Source organism: Nicotiana tomentosiformis, chromosome 2 (genome assembly GCF_000390325.3).
Source record: "Nicotiana tomentosiformis chromosome 2, ASM39032v3, whole genome shotgun sequence".
NCBI classification, from domain to species: Eukaryota; Viridiplantae; Streptophyta; class Magnoliopsida; order Solanales; family Solanaceae; genus Nicotiana; species Nicotiana tomentosiformis.
Window position 1 is genome coordinate 43,571,140 of NC_090813.1, and position 23,093 is coordinate 43,594,232.

At 38.5% G+C, this 23,093-nt stretch overlaps 1 protein-coding gene across 4 annotated transcripts; it reads left to right on the top strand.

The window, feature by feature from the left end:
* Positions 1-14,414: 14,414 nt before the first annotated feature.
* On the top strand, positions 14,415-22,001 carry LOC104099540 (folate transporter 1, chloroplastic). Of its 4 annotated transcripts, none has more exons than XM_009606567.4 (11): positions 14,422-14,816; positions 14,912-14,988; positions 15,801-15,877; positions 16,943-17,033; positions 17,626-17,716; positions 18,446-18,519; positions 18,727-18,840; positions 19,729-19,800; positions 19,986-20,006; positions 20,132-20,199; positions 21,560-22,001. In XM_009606567.4, exons 1-11 carry the CDS (start codon positions 14,690-14,692, stop codon positions 21,690-21,692), a joined length of 945 nt encoding a protein of 314 aa, XP_009604862.1. In that variant the 5' UTR covers positions 14,422-14,689; the 3' UTR covers positions 21,693-22,001. The 4 variants fall into 4 exon arrangements, with proteins under 4 accessions (XP_070051343.1, XP_070051341.1, XP_009604862.1 ...); XM_009606568.4 differs by having other exon boundaries at positions 14,423-14,816; positions 18,730-18,840; XM_070195242.1 differs by lacking the exon at positions 19,986-20,006 and having other exon boundaries at positions 14,415-14,816; positions 18,730-18,840; positions 20,111-20,199.
* The last annotated feature ends 1,092 nt before the right edge of the window (positions 22,002-23,093 follow it).

Consider the following 23,093-nt stretch of genomic DNA (forward strand, 5'->3'; position numbering starts at 1 on the left):
GCATTTGCGATGCTTTCTTCTCATTTGCGAAGGTCGCATTTGCGAACCCCCTGTCGTAAATGTGACATCTGCGACTGGAGCCAAGGGCTTTTATTCCGAGACTTAGCTCATTTCCCTCATTTTTCACTTGGACTTAGGCGATTTTTGAGAGCATTTTGAGAGGGGGTTCCATCATCATCAAGAGGTAATTGATTTCTTCTAGTTGTGAGTTAAATACAAGGTTTATACATGGATTGGGACATGAAAATTTGTAGAAATTTGGAATTTTGAAGAAAAACTTCGAAATTGGTATTTTTGGATTTTGTCCACGAATTTGGGCATGGAATTAGGAATAAATTATATATTTGAAATGTAATGTTATGGGTAGTGTTTATCTTCGAAAATTTTTGGAATCCGTGCACGTGGGCCCGAGGGTTGCTTTATCAATTTTTCGAGCGGAGTTGGAAATTTTTATAAATTGATTAATTATGAATATTAGAGTATATTTTGATTAGGTTGCATCTTAATTGAATAGTTTGGAGCGACGAGCATCGGTTTGAGGTGTTAGAGAGGCTTTGGAGCCGGTTATGAAATTTCGGAGCGAGGTAAGTCTCCTGTCTAACTCTGTGAGGGGGAAATTACCCCTAGGTGTTGTATATTAATGCGTGCTACTTGTTGTGGGGGCTACGTACGCGCGAGGTGACGAGAGCCCGTACGTAGCTACAATCATGTTATTATCTGTGTAGGCTTAGGTTCACATCATGCTATAGCCGTATTATTTGAGCAGTCTCTCGCATATTAAATTCCTCTATTTTACATTACTACTTGAGGCTAGACTCGTTATTGTAGAGACTTCACGAGTTCATGATTAGTCACCGAATAATTCTGCTCCTCTTACGGCATGTCTCTGCGATATATATACTTCATTGAAAGTTTTTTGTTAAAGAAATTACAACTCACACGTTTATTCATAAGTGGGGTCAAGGACCCGTCAAAGCTTTTTATTCTTATGGGATCGGGTCGTTTGCCTCGGCATGAATTTGTATTTCACTTCTTATGGGATCGGGTCGTTCACCTCGGCATGAATTTGTATTTCACTTCTTATGGGATCGGGTCGTTCGCCTCGGCAGAATTTATGTACCACACTCTCATGGGAGCGGGCAGTTCGCCTCGGCAGGTTAATCGATTTATCATATGGTTCGGGCCGTTCGACCCTCGACAGTGCACAGTTTTATTATTATGTTGGATCGGTCTGTACGCCTCAACATTTTCTATATCATATCTCCATGAAATCGTGCGTAAGACTTGGCAAGAAGCCAGTGTATCGGTAAATTCCCGAATTTGAATTATGGTAAGCTACTTGATGAGATCCGCTATATCTATGTATATGCTCCGGTTAAGGAGGGAATTTCTAATGAAGAGCTTGAGTTCCTCGTAAAGAGGGGGATTTGTATCACGTGTTTTATACTTGTTTATTTCATTTATTTACTCTACCTCATATTTGCTACCCCTTTACTGTACCTTATGTTGTTGGACCACTATTGAGTGTCGATGTCGACCCCTCGTCACTACTTCTCTGGGGTTAGGCTAGATACTTACTGGGAACACGTTGCTTACGTACTCATACTACACTTGCTGCACATTTTTATGCAGGTACATATGTGATTAGTGGCCTTGTGAGAGCAGTGGCACGTATGCATGCGGGGACTCACATGAGCTGCATTTCCATATTACGACCTGCATCCGGCAGAGTCTCCTTCAGAGTATTTATACTTCTCCTTTCCAAATTTGTATTTCGGACATATGCTGTATTTTATTTTACATTCCTAGTTAATGCTCATGCACTTGTGACACCGGGTTTCGGGGTGATTATAGATTTTTCAGTATTGAAATTGTTAAAAATATTATTATTTACTCGGTAAAGTTCATCTTTTATTATTTAATTGAATGAAATTATGATTTCAAAAATATTAAATGAAAACTAAATTAAGTATTCAGTGTTGGCTTGCCTGACAGCGGTGTCCGACGCCATCACGACTTTTAATGGATTTTGGGTTGTGACATACTGGGTACCGTTGTGGTGTACTCATACTACGCTTCTGCGCATATTTTTGTGTAGATCCAGGTACATCTTATCAGTACCAGCACTAGCGCGCTGAGCTTGCTTTCGGAGACTTCAAGGTACACCTGCCCGCGTCCGCAGGCCTCGGAGTCCCCTTCCATCATGCTCTTCCTTATTTCTTTATAATGTTATAGACAATGATGTATAGGGCTGTTCAGCACTGTATCTAGAGTTCGACTGAGACAGCTTCACTCACTTGGACTCAGTTCACAAATATATTCTTGAGGGAGTTTATTCACCAGTGTCTCAGAGATGCATGGCACGCAGAGTTTGAGCAGCTGCGCCAGGATTCTATGACCATGTCGGAGTATGCGGTCTAGTTCAGTGATTTAGCTAGGTATGCACCTGCCTTGGTTGTTACCGTTAGAGAGCGAGTCCGTCAATTTATCGAGAGGCTAAACCCCGGTATCAGATTTAGCATGGCCCGAGAGTTGGAGATGGGCATCACATACCAGTAGGCAGTAGGCTCGGGAGGGAGAGGAGAGGGAGGACAAGAGGCCTCGAGAATTTGGCACATACATTGATACCCGTGCCCCAGTTGCAGCTCATCATGGTAGGGGCTGTGTGAGTCGCCCTGTTCATTTAGCACTTCCAGCCTCCAGCGGTATTACGGCCACTCCTAGGCCTCAAGTTCCCTATTATGTACCACCATTGTCCAGTGCACCTCCTGCACGAGGTGCTTTCATTGGTCAGTCCAGCCGATCAGGCCCAAGCCAGCCATAGCAGCCACGTCCTCTGAGAGTTTGTTTTGAGTCTGGTGACACTCGTCATATGGTGAGGGATTGCCCCAGACTCAGGAGGGGTGCACCTCCACCAACTACTCAGGCTCCCTATATTCTAACTGGTCCTCAGGCTTCTCAGTCCATGGTCGCTACACCAATTGCCACTCTACCTGCACAGCCAGCTAGAGGTAGAGGTCGAGCAGGTAGAGGTCGCCCTAGAGGGGGAGGCCATGCCAGATATTATGCTCTTCATGCTAGGACGGAGGCAGTTGCATCCGACTCAGTCTTCACAAGTATTGTCCCGGTCTGTCATTGAGATGCATCAGTCTTATTTGATCCATACTCCACTTATTCCTATGTGTTGTCTTATTTTGCTCCATATTTGGGCGTATCCCATGAATCTTTGAGTTCTCATATCTATGTGTCCACACCTGTGGGAGATTCTATTATTGTTGACCGTGTGTATCGATCGTCTTTAGTTGTTCTTGGTGGTTTTGAGACCAGAGCCGATATATTGTTGCTCAGTATGGTAGATTTTGATATTATCTTGGGCATGGACTAGTTGTTACCCTATCATGCTATTCTCGATTGTCATGCCAAGACCGTGATGTCGGCTATGCTAGGATTACCACGAATAGAGTGAAGAGGTGCTTTAGATTATGTTCCTAGCAGGGTTATCTCATTTCTAAAAGCTCAACGTATAGTTGAGAAGAGTGTAATACTTACCTAGCTTTTGTGAGGGATATCAGTGTTTATACTCCTACCGTGGAGTCAGTTCTGATAGTGAGGGATTATCCAAATATATTTTCAGTGGATCTTCCGGGCATGCCGCCCGACATGGGTGTCGATTTTGGAATTGATTTGTTACCGGGCACTCAGCCCATTTCTATTCCACCCTATCGTATGGCCTCAGCAGAGTTGAAGGAATTAAAGAAGCAGTTGCAATAGTTTCTTGATAAGGGCTTCATTCAGTCCAGTGTGTCGCCTTAGGGTGCTCTAGTCTTATTTATAAATAAGAAGGATGGTTCTATGCGTATATGTATCGATTATCGCCAGTTGAACAAGGTTACAGTGAAGAACAGGTATCCATTGCCCCGTATTGATGACCTATTTGATCAGCTACAGGGTGCCAGAGCGTTCTCCAAGATTGACTTGCATTCAGGCTATCATCAGTTGAAGATTCGGGAGCCAGATATCCCGAAGACTGCCTTCAGGACTCGGTACAGACATTACGAGTTTCTTGTGATGTCTTCCTGGCTGACCAATGCCCTAGCAGCATTCATGCACTTAATGAACAGTGTATTTCAGCCCTATCTTGACTCATTCGTCATTGTGTTTATTGAAGACATTCTGGTATACTCCCGAAGCCCGGAGGATCATGAGCAGCACTTGAGGACCATGCTCCAGCCCTTGAGAGAAAATAAGTTATATGCAAAATTTTCAAAGTATGAATTCTAGCTTAATTCGGTAGAATTTTGGGGTCATGTAGTGTCGAGTAAGGTGATCAAGGTAGATCCGAAGAAGATTGAAGCAGTGCAGAGTTGGCTCAGACCGTCTTCATCTATAGAGTTCCAGAGTTTTCTTGGTTAGTTTGGGTATTACCGTCGATTTGTAGAGGGTTTCTCGTCTATTGCGGTACCTATGACCAGACTGACCCAGAAGGGTGCTCCGTTCAGGTAGACCGAGGAGTGTGAAGAGAGATTTCAAAAGCTCAAGACAGCTTTAACCACAGCCCCAGTGTTGGTATTGCCTTCGGGTTCGGGATCTTATACTGTATAGGGTGATGCATCGCGTATTAGTCTTGGCGCGGTGTTGATGCAGGATGGTAGAGTGATTGCCTACACGTCTAGATAGCTGAAGGTGCATAAGAAGAAATATCATGCTCACGACCTCGAGTTAGCAGCTATTGTTCATGCCTTGAAGATCTGGCGGCACTATTTGTACGGTGTCCCTTGTAAGGTCTATATCGATCACCGGAGTCTACAACATCTATTCAAATAGAAGGATCTTAACTTGCAGCAGCGGAGGTGGTTAGAGTTGCTTAAGGACTATGATATCACCGTTCTATATCATCCGGAGAAGGCCAATGTGGTGGTTGATGCCTTGAGTCGCAAGGCAGAGAGCTTGGGCAACTTAGCATATCTACCGGTAGCAGAGAGGCCATTAGCCTTGGATGTTGAGCCTTGGTCAACCAGTTTATTAGGTTGGATATTTCTGAGCCGAGCCAAGTTTTGGCTTGTGTGGTTTCTCGGTTGTCTCTTTATGATCGTATCAGAGAGCGTCAGTATGACGACCCCCATCTGCTTGTCCTCAAGGACATAGTTCAGCATGGCGATGCCAAGGAGGTCACTATTGGAGATGACGGTGTATTACAGATGTAGGGCAGGCTATGTATGCCAAATGTAGATGGCTTGCGTGAGTTGATTCTCCATGAGGCTCACAGTTCGCGGTACTCCATTCATTCAGGTGCCGCCAAGATGTATCAAGAGTTGAGGCATCACTATTGGTGGAGGAGAATAAAGAAGGACGTAGTAGAGTATGTAGCTTGGTGCCTAAACTGTCAGTAGGTGAAGTATGAGCATTAACGAACAGGTGGATTGCTTCAAAAGCTAGAGATTCCAGTGTGGAAATGGGAGCGAATTACTATGGATTTTGTTGTTGGGTTCCCATGGACTCAGAGGAAGTTCGATGCAGTTTGGGTGATTATGGATAGATTGACCAAGTCAACTCATTTCATTCCAGTGGTGACTACTTATTTTTCAGAGTAGTTGGCTCAGGTTTATATTCGCTAGATTGTTAGGCTTCATGGCGTGCCGGTATCTATCATCTATGACCGGGGTACACAGTTTACATCGCGGTTCTGGAGGGTCGTACAACATGATTTGGGCACGCGGGTGGAGTTAAGTACAATATTTTACCCTTAGACGGACAGACAGTCCGAGCCACTATTCAGATATTGGAAGATATGCTTTGATGGAGTTTGAGGGTTCTTGGGATCAGTTATTGCCACTTGCAGAGTTTGCCTACAGCAACAGCTACAGTCGAGTATTCAGATGGCCCCGTATGAGGCTTTGTATGGTAGACGATGCCAGTCTCCGGTGGGTTGGTTTGAACCGGGTGAGGCTAGGCTATTGGGTAGAGACTAAGTTCAGGATGCTTTGGAAAAGGTTAAATTGATTCAGGATCGATTTCGTACAGCCCAATCCAGACAGAAGAGTTATGCGGATTGGAAGGTTCGCGACATTGCATTCATGGTAGGGGAGGGGTTCTTGCTCCGGGTTTCGCCCATGAAGGGTGTTATGAGGTTTGGAAAGAAGGGCAAGCTGAGCCCTAGGTATAGCGGGCCTTTTGAGATTCTTGAGAGGATTGGAGAGATGGCCTACCGACTTGCACTACCACCTAGTCTAGCTGTAGTTCATCCAGTGTTCCATGTTTATATGCTCCAGAAGTATCACGACGATCCTTCTCATGTGTTAGACTTCAGTTCAGTCCAGTTGCAAGGATTTGTCTTATGTTGAGGAGCCGGTGGCCATTTTGGATAGGCAGGTTTGAAAGTTGAGGTCGAAGAACATTACTTCAGTGAAGGTCCAGTGGAGGGGTCAGCTAGTTGAGGAGGCAACTTGGGAGACCTAGCATGATATGCGCAACAATTGTCCTCATCTTTTCACCACTTCTGGTATGTCTCTATACTTATTCGAGGGCGGACGTTTGTTTTAATAGGGGGATGTAACGACTTGTCCGGTCGTATTGAGTATTTTAGCTCTGATCCCCTAATTTATGCTTTCTCTATGTTATATTGTGGTTACGTGACTCGCCAGGGTGTTTAGTTTTGGTTTCGGGAGAGTTTCGGAGTGCAATGGGTCACATAGTGCCTAAGTTGGAAGGTTAAGTCATGGGTGTTGACCGTAGTTTGACTTGTGTGAAGATAACTCTGGAATGAAGTTTTGATGGTTCTGATAGCTCTGTATGGTGATTTTGGTCTTAGGAGCGTGTCCGTATGTTGATTTGGAGGTCCGTAGGTCATTTCGGCGTAGTTTGGGAGAGATTTGGGAAAGTTTGACCGAGAGTTGACTTTATTGATATTTGGTTCGGATCCCGATTCTGGAAGTTTGAATAGGTCCGTAATGTGGTTTATGACTTGTATGTAAAATTTGGTGTCAATCGAATTTTTTTCGTATTAATCGGCGTGGGTTTCAGAATTCGGACGGGGACTCGGCGGCCCCGGGTATGAATCGGATGGAAATCGGATCATTTTTTGGACTTAGTGATTTGCTGAAGTGTCTTCGCACCTGATCACTTGTCCGTAGAAGTGAACTTGCGGATGCGGAGGCTTCCTTTGTAGAAGCGAAACTTGGGGAAACAACCTAAGGCTTGACCACAGATGCGGTCATTTCTCCGTAAAAGCGGGCTCGCTGATGCGAGCTCTTATCCGCAGAAGCGGAACCCCTAGACTTAAGCTTGGACTGCACCTACGATGGTTTTTCCGCAGGTATGGCATCCCAGGTGCGACAAAGGGGCATGTAGATGCGGTTTAACTGGGCAGAAAAAGGGATTTTCGAGGGTTTTGCTTCATTTTTCATTTTGGTATTTTGGGAGCTCGACTTGAGGCAAACTTTCAAGGGTTATTCCAAGGAATTGTTAAGGTAAGGATTCTTGACTAGTTTTTTATTAATTCACATGAATCTACTGTTAATATTACATCTTCTAATTAGTGTTTTGGAGTTTGAAATTTGGGAAAAATGGTAGAAACTCCTTAGGCTAATTTTTTGGGTTTTGAAAGGCGAAATGAGACTGGATTTGGATAATTCTTGTATGGTTGGACTCGATATCGAATGGGTGTTCGGATTTTATAATTTTGGTCGGGTTCCGAGACTTTGGCCCGGGTCGACTCTTTGGGGCAATTTTTTAATTCTTTGCTAAAATCATAATTTCATTATTTAAATTAGTTTCCTATAATTATATTTATAGTATGAAATTATTTTGGCTAGATTCGAGCCGTTCGGAGTTGAAAAAATGAGGGAAAGGCCTTCTAGTTGATTTATTTAGCTTGGTTTGAGGTAAGTGACTTGTCTAACCTTGTGTGAGGCAAATTCTCCTTAGGATTTGGTATTATTGTGGCAATTGTGATATGTGGAGGCCGTGTACGGAAGGTGACGAGTGCATACACAGGCTACATGTTGAAATTTCGGTTTTAGCTACGTAGTTTCCTTTTCATGCCTTATTTGAGTTACTTTAGCATGTTGTAGTCATCATGTTTAGCCTAACTTCACATATCTACTTGTCTTATCTCTTATTTGCAATTTGTACTACAGGTTTAGTTGAATTACTTGCTTTCTTAATTCCGTATTCATTATTTAAGTGTGAAATTCTTTACTTGAAATTACTATCCTTGAAATATCTTGCTGTTGAGTTTGGTGTTGAGTTGCAAAGGTCGTGGTTTCTACTGAGGCAAGGTATAAGTTGTGAAATGTCATTTTACTTAGTTGTTATGTTTGACATTCGTGTTATTGTTAAGGTGATTGTTTGGTTGTTTACACGAGGTTTCTGTCGTGCTGTTGTTTTGTTTGCACGAGGTTTCTGCCGTGCCGTTCTTACTATTTGCACGAGGTTTCTGCTGTGCCGTTGTTATCATTGATACGAGTACGGTGGTATAAGGTTTAGGTGTTAAAATGCATGCGGTGAGATAAGGTGGGCTTGATATGCGTGGGTAGTAGGGAAACTACTAGAAGCCATGCAGTGTGATAAGATGGGCTAAAATGCGGGGTGCTATTTCGGGAAAAATAATTTCCAAAACTAAATGTAAAGGCCCCCGCGGTGATATAAAAAAAGATTGTGAGTTACTTTTATGATTTGGGACTACGAGGCGGTACAACGGGAGTGCTCTTGTTGATCTTTTCTCTATTTGCTGTATTTTTTTGGTTTTTGTTTTCTTAACATGTAAAATCCTTGTCTTCCTTTCGTGTTATATTGATTGCCTTGATTCCGTGTTGTTAACGTTCCGTAAATTCTTTATTGTTTCACTTCCTTTGTTATTATCATTATGTCTTCTGTCTTATTTCTTATTATCTCCAGTAAGTCCTTGACCTGACCTCGTCACTACTCTACCGAGGTTAGGCTTGGAACTTACTGGGTACCATTATGATGTATTCATACTATGCTTCTGTGCATGTTTTTGTGTAGATCCAGGTACATCTTATCAGTACCATCACTAGTACGATGATTTTGCTTTCTGAGACTTCAAAGTACACATGCCCGCGTCTGCCGGCCTCAGAGTCCTCTTCCATCCCGTTCTTCCTTATTTCCTTATACTATTATAGAAAGTGATATATAGGGTTGTCCGGCACTATATCTAGAGCTTGTGACTTATATTTCACTGGATTTTGGGGAGCTGTACGCATTGTATTTATAGATTCTATTTATGAAATTATTGGAGTTTTGAGATTCTAAGTTTTATTTAATGTTTTCGCATATGGTTAGGCTTATCTAATCTTAGACACTAGGTGCCGTCACGGCATGCTATGAAGGGAATTTGGGATCGTGACATTAAGATAAAGGGGGAGCCCTAGACCTCAACTTCATGAAACTCAGCAAGAAGATGATTCTAGTGGTTCAGGAAGGCCAAAACGAACTATTATCAAGCCAGCTCGTTTCAGAGATGAAAATTTCGTTAGCACATACTTATGTTTTTTTGGAGGACCAATTGAAGAACCTTCGGTATTTGGGGAAGCAAGAGGAGCCAGAAAAATAGTGCTGAGATCTTCACCAAGACACGTCGTAAAGCATCGGTTGAGTTCTTCCGCGACAAGCTTGGGATAGCTTCCAAAAAATTACTTTAATGGGGAGTGTAAAAAACTAAAGTTAATTTTTTGGAAGAGAATATTATAGATAGTTTGAAGAAGTTTCTAGAAATTATGGAGTAATATCTTTGATATTTGTTGTGCTTAAAAAATATCTAGATATTCTAGAGTCTTGGATATTTAAGGAAGATATTAGTAGAAGATGATAGAATTGTCTAGATTATTTTTGTATCTAGAATCATCCCTAAACAAGTATAAATAGTAGTTTTAGGCATTTGTAACAAAGCCAAAATAAAGAAAGCCTTCTTTCCTAAACAAAGTTCTCCTCTCCAAAACTTTCATTCTCTTTTCAAAGTTTCCTCTTCTTTAGTTGAATCTTCCTATTTTAGTTAACGATCTTGGACTAACAGAAGGTCTCCAAATAATACTTTTCTTCTACTATCTTTATAATGTATCAAAGCCATAGTTGGCTTCTAGAGATATTTGCAAGGTCGGATTAATGGTTGATTCAATTGGTTTCCCTAAATAGATTTAGGTGATCGTGCTAATGGACTGGGGATGGAGTTATTGAACCAGTCCAACTACAAGGTATGGAAGACTTGTATGGAGTCATACCTTGTTGGTGAGGATTTGTGTAAAGTTGTCAATGAGAGTAACATAAGTCCTCTTACTGACGCACCGGAAAATAGCAATGCGCGCAAAAGTGGAAGCAGATTAATGTTAAGGCGGAGTTTATCCTGAAGAGGTCTATCTCTCCTAATTTATTTGATCATATTATAAGGTGTAAATCAGCTCATGAAATATGGAGAACCTTTGATCGGATGTTCAAACAAGAAGGATGGAGATTGGTTACAGAATTTGGAGAATGAATTGGCTAACATCACTCAAGGTAATCTCTCTATCGCCGAGTATTTTTTGAAGGTTAAAATTTTATGTTCTGAAATTTCTCTATTGAATCCGGACGAGGCTATCTCTCAAGCACGAATAAGAATAATTATTATTCGTAATTTAAATCCAGAATATATTCGATTTGTTACATCGATTCAAGGATGGTTCAACAACCATCTTTGGAAGAATTTGAGAATTTATTGTAGTTACAGGAGCTACTAACCAAACAAATGGCTAGTGTGTCTATCAAAGAAGGGGGAAGGAAATGCTCTTGTCTCTGATAAGAGAAACTTTAAAGGAAAATCAAGAGATAGCCCGTATTCTCAATCCTAAGTGGTTCAAGCTCGCCAGGAAAGAAGGGGGAGTCTTTCAATAACGGTAAAAAGCAAATAAAATATTATCGTTGTTGCAAAGTCGGACACAGAAAAGATATTATCGACCTAAAGAGAGCAATATGGCTCAAATCAAGAAAGTTGTTGAAGAAGAAGAAGAAAAAAAGAGAAGAAGACTGGGGAAAGTGCTTCACAACGGAGACTCGAGCAATAAATGACATGGCTTCCATAAATTTTGAAAGAGACTGGATCGTGGATTCAGGATATGTGCACCATCTCACTGGAGATCAATCCAAATTCTCCACCTTTCACGAATATAATGGACATGATGTTATTGTGACAACAGATAATACAGTCCATCAAGTGGATAAGGAAGTCATTGTCGTAGTCAACGAGAAGCAAGAAGACTCTATCACTCTAAATAGTGTCTATCATATTCGAGGTATGAAGAAAAATTTATTTTCAGTTGCAAATGCTGTAGATACTGGAAATTATTATTTGGCCCACTTGATGTGAAGTTCCTCTGAAATATCAAGGTGCTCAAGGCAGATATTATTCACTCTGGTAAGAGAGTTAACGATTTATATATTTTATCTACCTCTAAATCATATATTGAGAAGATGAACAATAATAATAACACATATCTTTGACATTCTAGACTTGGACATCTTAGCATGGATAAATTAAAAGTCATGATAAAATTGAATCTAGTAAAAGGATTGCCTAACTTAAGAAATTTTGGTGAAGGAGAGATTTGTGAAGGATGTCAATATGGAAAGGCGCATCGTCTTCCATTTGACAGATCCTTGTTAAGGTGCATTGCCCCTCTAGAACTTATTCACAGTAACTTGATGGGGCCAACGAGAACTCTTTCATTCTCAGACTATTCTTAAATGTTAATTTTCATTGATAATTTTATTAGATTCACTTGAGTTTATTTTGTGAAGCACGTGTCAGAAGTTTTTAATAAGTTTGTGGAATTCAAAGAAACAGTTGAAGGCGAACTCGATTCCAGAATAAGGTGGCTGCAAACTGATGGTGAGTTCACTTCAGATGAGTTTCTTTCCTTTTGTTGTCAGCATGGCATTAAAAGAGAACTCACATGCGTTGATGCGCCACAACAAAATGAAGTGGCTGAAAGGAAGATCTAACACTTAACTGAGATATGTAAGAGTTGGCTTCATGTCAAGAATTTACCTAGAGCCTTGTGGGTTGAAGGTATGAAATGTGCAGCGTATGTGATTAACAGGATGTCGCTCTCTCCGAACAATATAAAGTCTTCCTATGAATTAATATATGGAGAAACTCCTAGCGTTAAACACCTCAGGGTTTTTGGCTCTATTTGTCATGTTCACATTCTGGATTCTCAACTAAGCAAGTTGGATGCCAAGGCAATGAAATGCATCTTTGTCGGATATGATGAAAGGAAAAAGGGATGGAAGTACATGGATCCTAAAACTCACCTCTTTGTTGTTTCAAGGAATGTCATATTCGACGAAGTGTCTTTGTATAATAGAGCTGCATTGGATGGAACGAGTTCAAAAATCTTGAAAAATAGAGATTCAAGCTTGCCCATTGGAGGTGCTTCTCCAGATAATACAATTGCCGGGGAGTTAAGAGAAAGGGAGAGCCCTGGACCTCACTAATATGAAACTCGACAAGAAGATAATTCTAGTGGTTCGAGAAGGCCAAAAAGAACTATTATTAAGCCAACTCGTTTCAGAGATAAAAATTTCGTTAGCACATACTTATGTTTTTTTGCAGGGCCAATTGAAGAACCTTCGGTCTTTGGGGAAGCAAGGGGAGCCAGAAAAATAGTGCTGAGATCTTCACCAAGACACGTCGTAAAGCATCAGTTGAGTTCTTCCGCGACAAGCTTGGGATAGCTTCCAAAAAAATCACTTTAATGGGGAGTGTAAAAAAATAAAGTTAATTTTTTGGAAGAGTAAAAATTATAGATAGTTTGAAGAAGTTTCTAGAAAGTAATATCTTTGATATTTATTGTGCTTAAGAAATATCTAGATATTCTAGAGTCCTGAATATTTAAGGAAGATATTAGTAGAAGATGATATAATTGTCTAGATTATTTTTGTATCTAGAATCATCCCTAGACAAGTATAAATAGGAGCAGTTTTAGGCATTTGTAACTAAGCCAAAATCAAGAAAGCTTTTTTTCCTAAACAAAGTTCTCTCTCCAAAACTTTCCTTCTCTTTTCTAAGCTTACTGTTCTTTAGTTGAATCTTCCTATTTTAGTTAACGATCTTGGGCTAGTAGAAATCTCCAAATAATAATTTTCTTCTGCTATTCTTTATAACTCCTCCCTATATTTCTCTTCCACGTTCAACAACAAGTTACTTTCCTACATATGTATGTTTCTTTGTTTCTTATTCAAGGTTTGATTAAAAGTATAATAAGTAACTAATTTATAAAAGTATTAAGGTTTTATGCATAGATGAAAATATCGATCTAACCGATCGAAACACCAAACTTAGGGCAGCTATGACATCTAAATTTCTTAATACTTCAAAATTTATCATAATAAAAATCTCAATTCCTTCAGAACGGAAGGCAATGGGTTTGAGTTACACATATGAGCGATTTATTACCAAAACACATGGTATTGCTACCTTGCTGATACAAAGATGAAGTAGCCAGTGAAAATAATGGTGTTACAACGAAGCCCTTGTTATTTTTTTTTTGAAACATCTAAATTGTTTTTTTACTATTATACTTTACTGAATGGGAAAGGTCTTCAAAGACACGCATCCTAGCTGAAAATGTACTTATGAATTACATTATAATTGTTTTCCTAATTGTTTTATATTTATATATTGATTTTTAAAAGATTTTGCTTTTTAGCTAATTAACAGTGGAGTATATTAGCAAGGGTAAAGTTGTCATATTTTAATTTTTTAACATTAGTAATTAATAAATAAAAAAATTATTTAAAAAATTAAAATGGGGGGGGGGGGGAGGGGGGTATGGTAATATTATGAACCACATGTAAGGTGAGTGTGATGAAGCAAAACCTGAAAGGAGGTATCTGAAATTATCCGTTTTTTAAAATATACATAGTATAATAATTTTTCATATGCAAATTCAATAACAAATAATTCCGATATTACAATCCATGTATTTCAAAGTTTGCATTACAAGCCATGCATTATTGATCTATGTGCTACAATCCATACCTTATTTATTTATAAATTAAATGATCCCGGAGTGTTTAATATAAGTTACATTAAAAAAATGCTGGTAGTTGTAAATAATTTACTTGTTTTCGTCCAGACACTTTAACTTGATCAAAAATTATATTTTAAATCTTTCTAACCGTTGACCAAGCACATGCAACAATAAAATGGTTGAGTTGGACAAAGTGGGTGTAATTCACACACACAACAAGGGTTAATATCACATTTTAAACAAGAAATAATTGAAATAAGAAAAAAAAAATCATCAAAATAAGAATAAAATAAGTAAAAAAGAAAAAAGCAAAAGAGGTATGTCTCTTTCTGTTCTTCCTCGCACCCCACCCCATTTCATTTCTTTTTCCTATTAGCTTCCCCCACCAAAAAAAAAAACGATTTTTCCCTACACGCTTCTTCCCCACTGTGCCCCCCTCCCCCTCCTTCAAAAAAACAAAAGAAAAATAACCCAATCGAACATCTCCCCCCTCCACAATTACTGAGCAGGCGCATGCTGCGGACACGTCAGGCGTCACCGGGGCTTAATACGACGCCGCTTAGTTTGCATAGGAAGTTCCATTTCATTTTTGCCAGCTGCAAAAAGTAAAAGGCGAAAAGAAAAAGAGTGTTAGGGGGGAGGGGAAGCCAACGTTAGACGAAGCCATGAAAAAAATGGCAGGTTTGGCGTCGGCAGACTGGCAATGGGAAAACGCCACCGCCGGCGCCGTGGCTGGCCTCGCCACCGTCACTTTCTCTCATCCCCTTGACGTTGTTCGTACAAGGTTCCAAGGTAACTGTCTCTATGCTTTTTATGCTATGTAGCAAAATGAATGATCTCGTATTGTATTTTCGACCTTGATTTTGACGTAAATGTTAAAATCATAGTTTACGATGGAAGAATCTCGAACGTCCCGGCCTATAGGAACACTCCTCACGCTTTATTTACCATTGCTCGAACTGAGGTTTGTTTTTTCTGATTCTTTTAATTTCCATACATATATTGAAGCTTAGCTATATATGTATATTCCAAAAGAAACTGCTTTTCAATTCATCAAGTTGGTAGTTTTTCATGAAAGACGAATCATATAGTAATATGTTAAGGATGCATGTTTCATGAATTTTGAGCTTCTCAAATAGATAATATCAGCATCGGGAAAATAATTGGTACATGGTTTACTGTTGAGTGAATGCCCTGACCTAGGTGTATCTAAATGGCATGGTTTCAGCAAGTATCCTTCTATGGCGAAATGAGGTCATGTTTGTGTGGACCCTAGTACTATTAATTGATACCTACGGAGTTTTATGGTTGCTTTCCTGAATTCTCCACATTATGATATCCAATCTACGGTAGCAATATCCATTTTATCTCTCAAGAATCTTCTTGGAACCGAGAGGAAGTGTATCCTAATAGAGTTTGTACATTGCTACTCCAACTGGAAAGACAGGTTTTCTTATAACGATGGTTAAGTTCTTTACTTGAATGTCAAGAGGGGAGTGAGATGTCAGTATGCAAATCTTGACTGAATCTTTCTTGTTACTTAGAGTTGATTCATTCAGCCTCGTGACATAATCATAGGGAGAAACTCCATCACACTTTGTCAGTCACGATCAAACATCCTGCTGACGTATGCTTTTGTATATGAAGCTCCTTTCCTTGCTTCCCACTTTTGAGTTTTGTGCTGCAGACTGCTGAATCTTTACCTTATCACCCATGTAAGTGCTCATGTTTCCACCAAGATGATTTCATTAAGTTATCATATTGTCTTTGCTGCAGGGTCTTAGAGGACTTTATGCTGGCTTTTACCCTGCTGTTCTTGGGTCAACTATTTCATGGGGTTTATATTTCTTCTTGTAAGTAAAGATCTTCTGTTGATGTCCTTGATAATAGTACTATTTTATAGTATTTCATTGGAGAACGTTAAAGACTGAACTTCATCTCCCAGATCCCAAAAGCATCTTTGGAATCAATTATGTGATTGTATAAATTTTTTGCATGTTTTAGCTCTCTTCCTCTCCGCAAGAGGGCTGCTCTCCATGAGTCTATCTTTTTTGCCCTTGTGAAGTCTTTGCTCTACGCAAGTTGTATCCATGAGTACATGGAACATTATTTAGTCTCATTCAAGACCTGATCAAGGGATTTCCCCTTTTTATTTTTGGTCTAAGTTATTATATTTATTTGGTTTCCCCTTTGTAAAGCAATAAAAAAGAGACAAGAAATCAAATATAGCGAAAGAACAAATCTCTATTTGATAGAGCTTCTTACTATACCTATGAATTCCATTGCACATCGAAATATACATTGGAAGATCCCATTAGGTCTTTCAGTATCAGTACATTGATTGTTTCACTTGAATCTTGTATAGTCAATTTAATGATTGACAAGCTGTAAGTATTATTTTGTTTAAATAATCCATTTATTAAAAGAAAGTTGATTGTCTTAACATACTGTTTACTTTACTGTTTTTGATACTGAATTTACAGCGCTTCGTATTAATATCTACATCCATTACATGTCAGTTAATAGGTAACAATCATTATTTCATACATGGGATTGCTTGTAAGAGACACAATGTTCGCCTTGTAAGAAGCAGTCAACATTTAGGTTGCTTTCTCTTTGATTCCTTTTTTTTGTTTTTTGGATAAGGTAAAAGTTTATTTATAAGGTACCAAGATGGTACAAAATGATACTGCTTTCTCTTTGGTTTTTTTTTTTTTTTTTTTATTAAGTAAGAGAATTTCATTAAAGGCATCAAGAAGATGCATAGAAAAAGAGGGTACAAGTAAATAGAGTGTGACTGCTTTCTCTTTGATTCTTCTTACATGTCTAGGCTTACCAAAAAATGGAAGAAAAAAAATATGTCTAGGCTTGAGAGACATCTTTCTCAAACTCATACATTTGAAATTTCCCTCCCACAGCTATAGCAAGGCTAAGCAAAGGTATTTGAGAAGCAGGAAGGAGCTAAGTCCCGGCCTTCATCTTGCTTCAGCTGCAGAAGCAGGAGCTCTGGTCAGTAGTCAGATTTCTGATGCTTTAATGAATGTGTAGTTCATGTGTCTGAATGTTCAGCATTTAATTGATCAGTTTTTGACAGGAGTGTCAAACATAGATAGTTGGAGGATGTCATTCTTTATTTGCTGCAGTAGTCGTTGTAGGAGTGCATGTTGTTGTCTTGCTGGTAGTGAATCCCTTTCTTTTACTGTTGTTAAAAATGTTACCAATGTAAATCCTTTTTCTCAAATAAAGGCAAGGTTGAGTAATAAACCTGTTGTTTTGGACAACAAAAAAGGAAGAAAAAAAAAGAGGTGATTCCCATCAATCGTTGGCAAACCACAAATGTCTGTGCTTAGGTGCTAGTTAAAAAATGGAGCTGGAGAATCTTATAGACGAACAAATTTGATTGTGTTGATATTTTTGTGGACTATCTTTCCCCCTTTTTCAGTTTTGATATCAACAGATTGATGACTTATTAGGTTTTACCACTGACACGAAAATCTTTAAGTGGACAAAATTTGTGGTGTGCTTATTTTAGTAACTTTAAGCACACCCCCTAATATGCAGACTGTCATATATTAAAAAGGTTGTATTTGTCGGAATTCAGGTCAGTTTGTGCACCAACCCTCTTTGGCTTGTGAAAACAAGATTGCAACTTCAGACTCCTAATCAGATTCGTCCATACACCGGGTTTCATGGTCTGCTTCACTCTTGTATTAACTTGTCACCATCGTGTTTCATTGTGTATTTATCTAACTTTGAGCACTCTAGGACAACTTCTTTCCATCTTAATTTAATATAAGAGTTGCTTCCTCTATTTCTGCAATTTTGCGGTTCTACAGTTTCGCATCCTTTTTTTAATTTTTTTTTTATCAGACATCAGCCACAAAATGTACATGTATCTGGAATTCTGTTTGATAGCTTTTTGCTGTCCACAATAGATTCTTGTATGTCAAGAATGGACTTACCTATGGAAACTTATTCTTGATCACTATGTACAATTCTATGGAAACTTATTCTTGATCACTATGTACAATTCTTAGTTTTTTTAGATAGTTTCATTTCTTTTCTGGTAATTTGTCTCCAATAGTCAAAATTGACAAAACTCCTCTTTATAAAAAAAGAAAAAATTTGATAAAGCTCCTTTATCTCAGTACAGTAGTTGCATCTTGTGTCAATATCTCCTTCAAGGGTTTTAAATTGTTGATTATGTAACTTCTAGTCATTGACGTGGAAAAATGAAGAAGTGCTTTCTACTGATTAAATTCGAAAATTTAAAGATTTCTCGTGACTAGCAACATTCTTTTATTAAGCCTCTGCTCTCTTTTGTATCTGCATGCACATTCAGTCAGCCAACTGGCCTCTTTTGTATCTACTATCCTACTTATTAACTTCATATGAACGTTATTGTTTATGGATTGATTCAGATGCTGTAAGAACCATAATGAAAGAAGAAGGATGGAGGGCACTTTATAAGGGGCTTATGCCAGGCCTATTTCTGGTTAGAATTACATTTTCTTTTATTCTTGCACATAGTCTCTCTGCGGTTCTGTAAATGAATGTGTTCTTATCTTGGCGTAAATTTTCAAAGTTATACTTCATAGCTTCTTTTAACTTTTTGGATAGATTATCCAAACAAGATATAACCAATTTAATGTTGAAATGTAACCTTTCATTCATGAAACACGCTGGTCTGCTGTTGCTTCAGCAGGTTACCCATGGCGCTATTCAGTTCACAGCATATGAAGAATTTCGTAAAGTTCTTGTAAGCTCGAAAGCTCAGGAAAATGAAAACACTCTTGCCTCAGCTGCTGACTTGTTGGTGAGGCTCTAAAAGCTATGCTATTGCTTTCTTTGGATGTAATTACAACTGAATAGTTGTTTTTATCTTTGGATGACCAGCAAACCTGATCCCTGTACCTAAACACTGTCCAACTCTTAGTAGTGCGAGTTTCTTTCCTCATTATTTGGTCATGGTACTTGTGCACAAACAGTAAGTTGTGTTCTAGGAAATCCTGTTCGTGCAAAAACTTTCAAACATTTTCTCATCGAGCAACTAAGGTATCATTTCTATTTCATGTCTACGGATTATCCAAAGGCACATTAGATTTTTTTTCAGTCCCTAAATGACTGCATCAGAGCGACACTAGCCTGCCCAACCCCTTCCCCTCCCCCATTAAAAAGATAAATATACAACAACAATATAGCCGGTGTAATCCCACAAGTGGGGTCTGGGGAGGGTGGTGTGTACGCAGATCTTATCCCAACTACTAGAAAAAAGTAAAAATGAATATTTTTCTTTGATAAGCAGATCAGAATGATTCAGTTATTTTCTAAACTAACTTTGTGGTTCTTGTTATTGTTTATGTGGTGAGAGATGGTTTATTTTAAGCCAGTGAACTGCCACTCGTTGATCAATTTGTAGAAACCCATCTGCTCCTAAGTGGTGATATACTGTATTTTTTGTCTGAAAAGCAAGGAGACTTCATTAAGGCTCAAAGTAAATGGAAAAAAATTGGTTGCACCATATCTGGAAGTTGATCATTACTCAAGAACACTATCAAATGCCAGTGATAGTGTTATCACTGTTATGATTAGTTTTCTTCGTCGGAACATAAGGAATAAAATAGGATTGCTAACTTCTCTTGATTGTCTTGAAGTAATACTGTAGACTTACCCCTTGGTATTTGCTCTTCAATTTCTTTCGCAGGATTCAGTTGACTATGCGACACTAGGAGCTTCTTCCAAGCTGGCAGCGATTCTCACAACGTACCCATTTCAGGTATGTTAGGGGTGTGATAAGTTTGTTCTTATCTCTGTTGTTGGGGATATGGGTTTGGGAACAGAAGGTTTTAAGAGCATTGTGGAGCACCCACCTAAAGGTGCCTATTTGTTCCAACAATCTTTTACTCTGTGCCCCTCGCTTTTCTCTTTATCTAATTATGTGTTTAAATGGAACTTTTGCAGGTTGTACGATCTCGATTGCAGGTAACTGCTTTTCATATTACTATTGTGACACTTGATGCAACTCTTCCTGAGGAGACAAGCATTTACTGGCTCTTGATTTTGATTTTCTGTAGAGTAGTTAAAAGGTCTATCTTCTCTTTGAACAGCAACGACCAAGTACAACTGGAGTTCCGAGATACATGGATAGCTGGCATGTTGTGAAGGAAACTGCAAGGTCAGGATAAATTTCAGCCTTATTTACTGCTGATGCACTTGATTGGCATCAAGCATTGAGTTTCTTTATATTGAACTGTGTTCAGAATTTAAATATCTGTTCATCGAATGCTCTTAATTGTGGCTTACAGTATCAGGGAATCAAACTGAGAATAAACAAAAGCCAAAGAAATTATCATTCCTTTTTATTTATTTTTCTACACTGACACTGTAATTCTTTTTTAAGACCGTTTAGTTTAGTAAAAGGTTTCCAGTCAGTTATCGAACTCCTTAAAAGAATACTTAATACAAAAGTATATGCATGGGAAGCAAATTACATGTTTCAAGTTTTCTAAGTCCTCTCTCGATCCTTATTTTTTTCCATCCTGTGTCTTCCCGTCATTTAATAACATGCAATAAAGATCGTCTACATTGTAAAATAAGAGAAGAAAGTAGAACCCCCCCCCCCCTTTATTGGCAAAAGTAACCCTTAATTTTTCCCTCTTGTTCTTTTCTTTCGTATTGTGGAAACAGGTAAACAAATGATATGAAATTTGAGTGAACTTTCATCATTTAGTTATTGAAGAATTTTTAAAATATACATTTGATTGTTTCTTATCACCAATATAAAAAAAAAAATTATACAGTTGATTGTTGGAAATTTTGTGATTTCTTGATGTTAACTGTAGAAAGAAAAATTCAGACCTTGAAAGATAAAACACAAACTCAACTTCAAGAAAGAAATCTGAAAGTTTGTTATGATTTAAGGAGGTAGTTACTTCTTAACAGAAACAAAATAGATTTATGCCACATTAGAAAAGTTCAACCTTGGAAGGAGGTATAGTTCCTCTCAAAAATATGTATCCCTTATTGAATCTTCTTGGCGTAAATTGGAATGATAGATGATAGTGAAACCCTGTTATAGTTCATTAAATCTTATGTATAGATAGTCAGTGTTTTTCTCCTTCTTCAAATCTCCTTTTGCTATCTTTTTGGATGTAGTTACAACACTTTAGTGTTGGCTTCTGACATCAATAATACTTACCATTTCAAATAAAAAGTGTACACCATATTTTCTCTATAAAAATAAAATAAATAAACCTGATTTGCTAATTACCCTTATGTCTTAATCCACGTCACCAAGTTAGCACCCACTTGTGTAAAATGTTATTGCACTTATAGTGTAAAAAATAAACTACTTTTTCTCAAAAATCTAGTAAAGCAATTGCAGTTTCATGCTAGGGGTTTTGAAGAGTCAATCCTGAATTCTTATGAAGATCTTCACGACTTATAATACTAGAGAAACGACTAAAGTTTCTGTCATATCATGTATCAATGGAGTTCTAGTTGTTACCAGATATTGAATTTTTTTTATCTTACAGGTTTGAGGGCATACAAGGCTTCTACAGAGGTATCACCGCGAACATGCTGAAAAATGTCCCTGCAGCTTCCATTACGTTCATCGTCTATGAGAACGTCCTAAACCTGCTAAAATTGTCTAGGAGAGAGTATTAGTTCTTTTACATCCTTTTTCCTCCCGTTCTTGTTGTAGCACTAGGATTCTACACTAGTGAAATTTTTTGGGAAAAGGTATATACTCAGATTTGAGAGGGGTACAAATAGGTTCATGATACCACTTTACTGGCAGGCGCACTTGTATAATATTTAGAGTCTTTGTAATTTATCAGAAAAGAAATGATCTTCGGTCTTTGTTCAAGTACCCAGGAGACTGCTGCTGTAGCAAGAATAATAGCGGAATCTATGCTTTGACTGTATGTGATCTTTGTTACTTAAATGCATGTTCGTGGTTGTTTGAAAGGGAAACTTGAAGAGATGTATCAGAGTTTGCTCTCTCGCTTGATCTTTGTTCTTGTTTTCTTTAATTTGCCATTCCATCGAGCAATATTGAGGCCTTTGTAATTTTTTGACGAGGAAGAAAGATCTAGTTGCATGCTACCAACTATTTGAAGAAGAAAAATATATCGAGGAATGAACAGAAAGGAAATCCCAATTACAAGTAAGGTGCTACACAACTAAGGACATATGATGACTCAATGCAGGAAACTGGTCCTTCGTTATGTTGCTCTTTATTCTTGACGCCTTGAATATCACTTGCAGGTTGGCAATACACTTGAGAGAGAGCTTGATGAATTCTAGAGTGTGCAAGTGTGATGTTTTGCCTTTGCTTCATGTTAATATTACATAAGTGCCATCACTTGAACGATGCAAGCATGTCTGGTACAAAGGCATTCCCCATAAAGTGACTGCTCTACTGTTTGCACTGTTGCGTGTGTGCAGAGGAACAGTTGCAGTTACTTGATCGATAGAATTAGATAGTCTTGGAAGATTTTAGATATGTGACTACATTGGCAAAGACAAGTACCTGATCAACTTTGGCAAATTGATGTGAGAGGGTTTAGGAGATATGTCTTATCATGAAACATGCGGCAAAAGAACTTAGTGACATCAACCTAATCATATACGTACTAATTTGCTTAGAGATGTGTATTTTTGCGAGTACAAATATAGGAGTCGACCTCTATATATGACAAAAGTGGTATATGTTTGCATATGTGCACATGGACACGTAGACGTGCACATAGCTGTTCTTTTTTCTTCTTTTGCCAACAATTTATAACTGATCTAGCTTATGCTCACCTCAACTATTATCTGATCTAGCTTAAGCTCACCTCAACTATTTCATCGAGTACTTACTACCTTCCACTAACACATGTACCGGACTGAGAAGAAATCACTTAATATTTTTTTCTCTACTGAGATTTGAACCCCAATCTCCCATGATTTTTACTCGCTTGCATTAATAGGCCATACCGTTGGGTGCATGTCTTATTACAAACTACCTATGACAAAAGGAGTGGAGGGTCCAAAAAACTAGAAACCTTCATAGTATTATTT

Bases quoted from the DNA above. Each gene is read 5' to 3' on its own strand.
- LOC104099540 (XM_070195240.1), top strand. From the start codon at position 14,690: ATGAAAAAAATGGCAGGTTTGGCGTCGGCAGACTGGCAATGGGAAAAC. The intron at 15,878-16,942 runs GTAAGTAAAGAT...TCCCTCCCACAG, and splicing joins TGGGGTTTATATTTCTTCTT to CTATAGCAAGGCTAAGCAAA. The intron at 19,801-20,110 runs GTATGTTAGGGG...AGTAGTTAAAAG, and splicing joins TCACAACGTACCCATTTCAG to GTCTATCTTCTCTTTGAACA.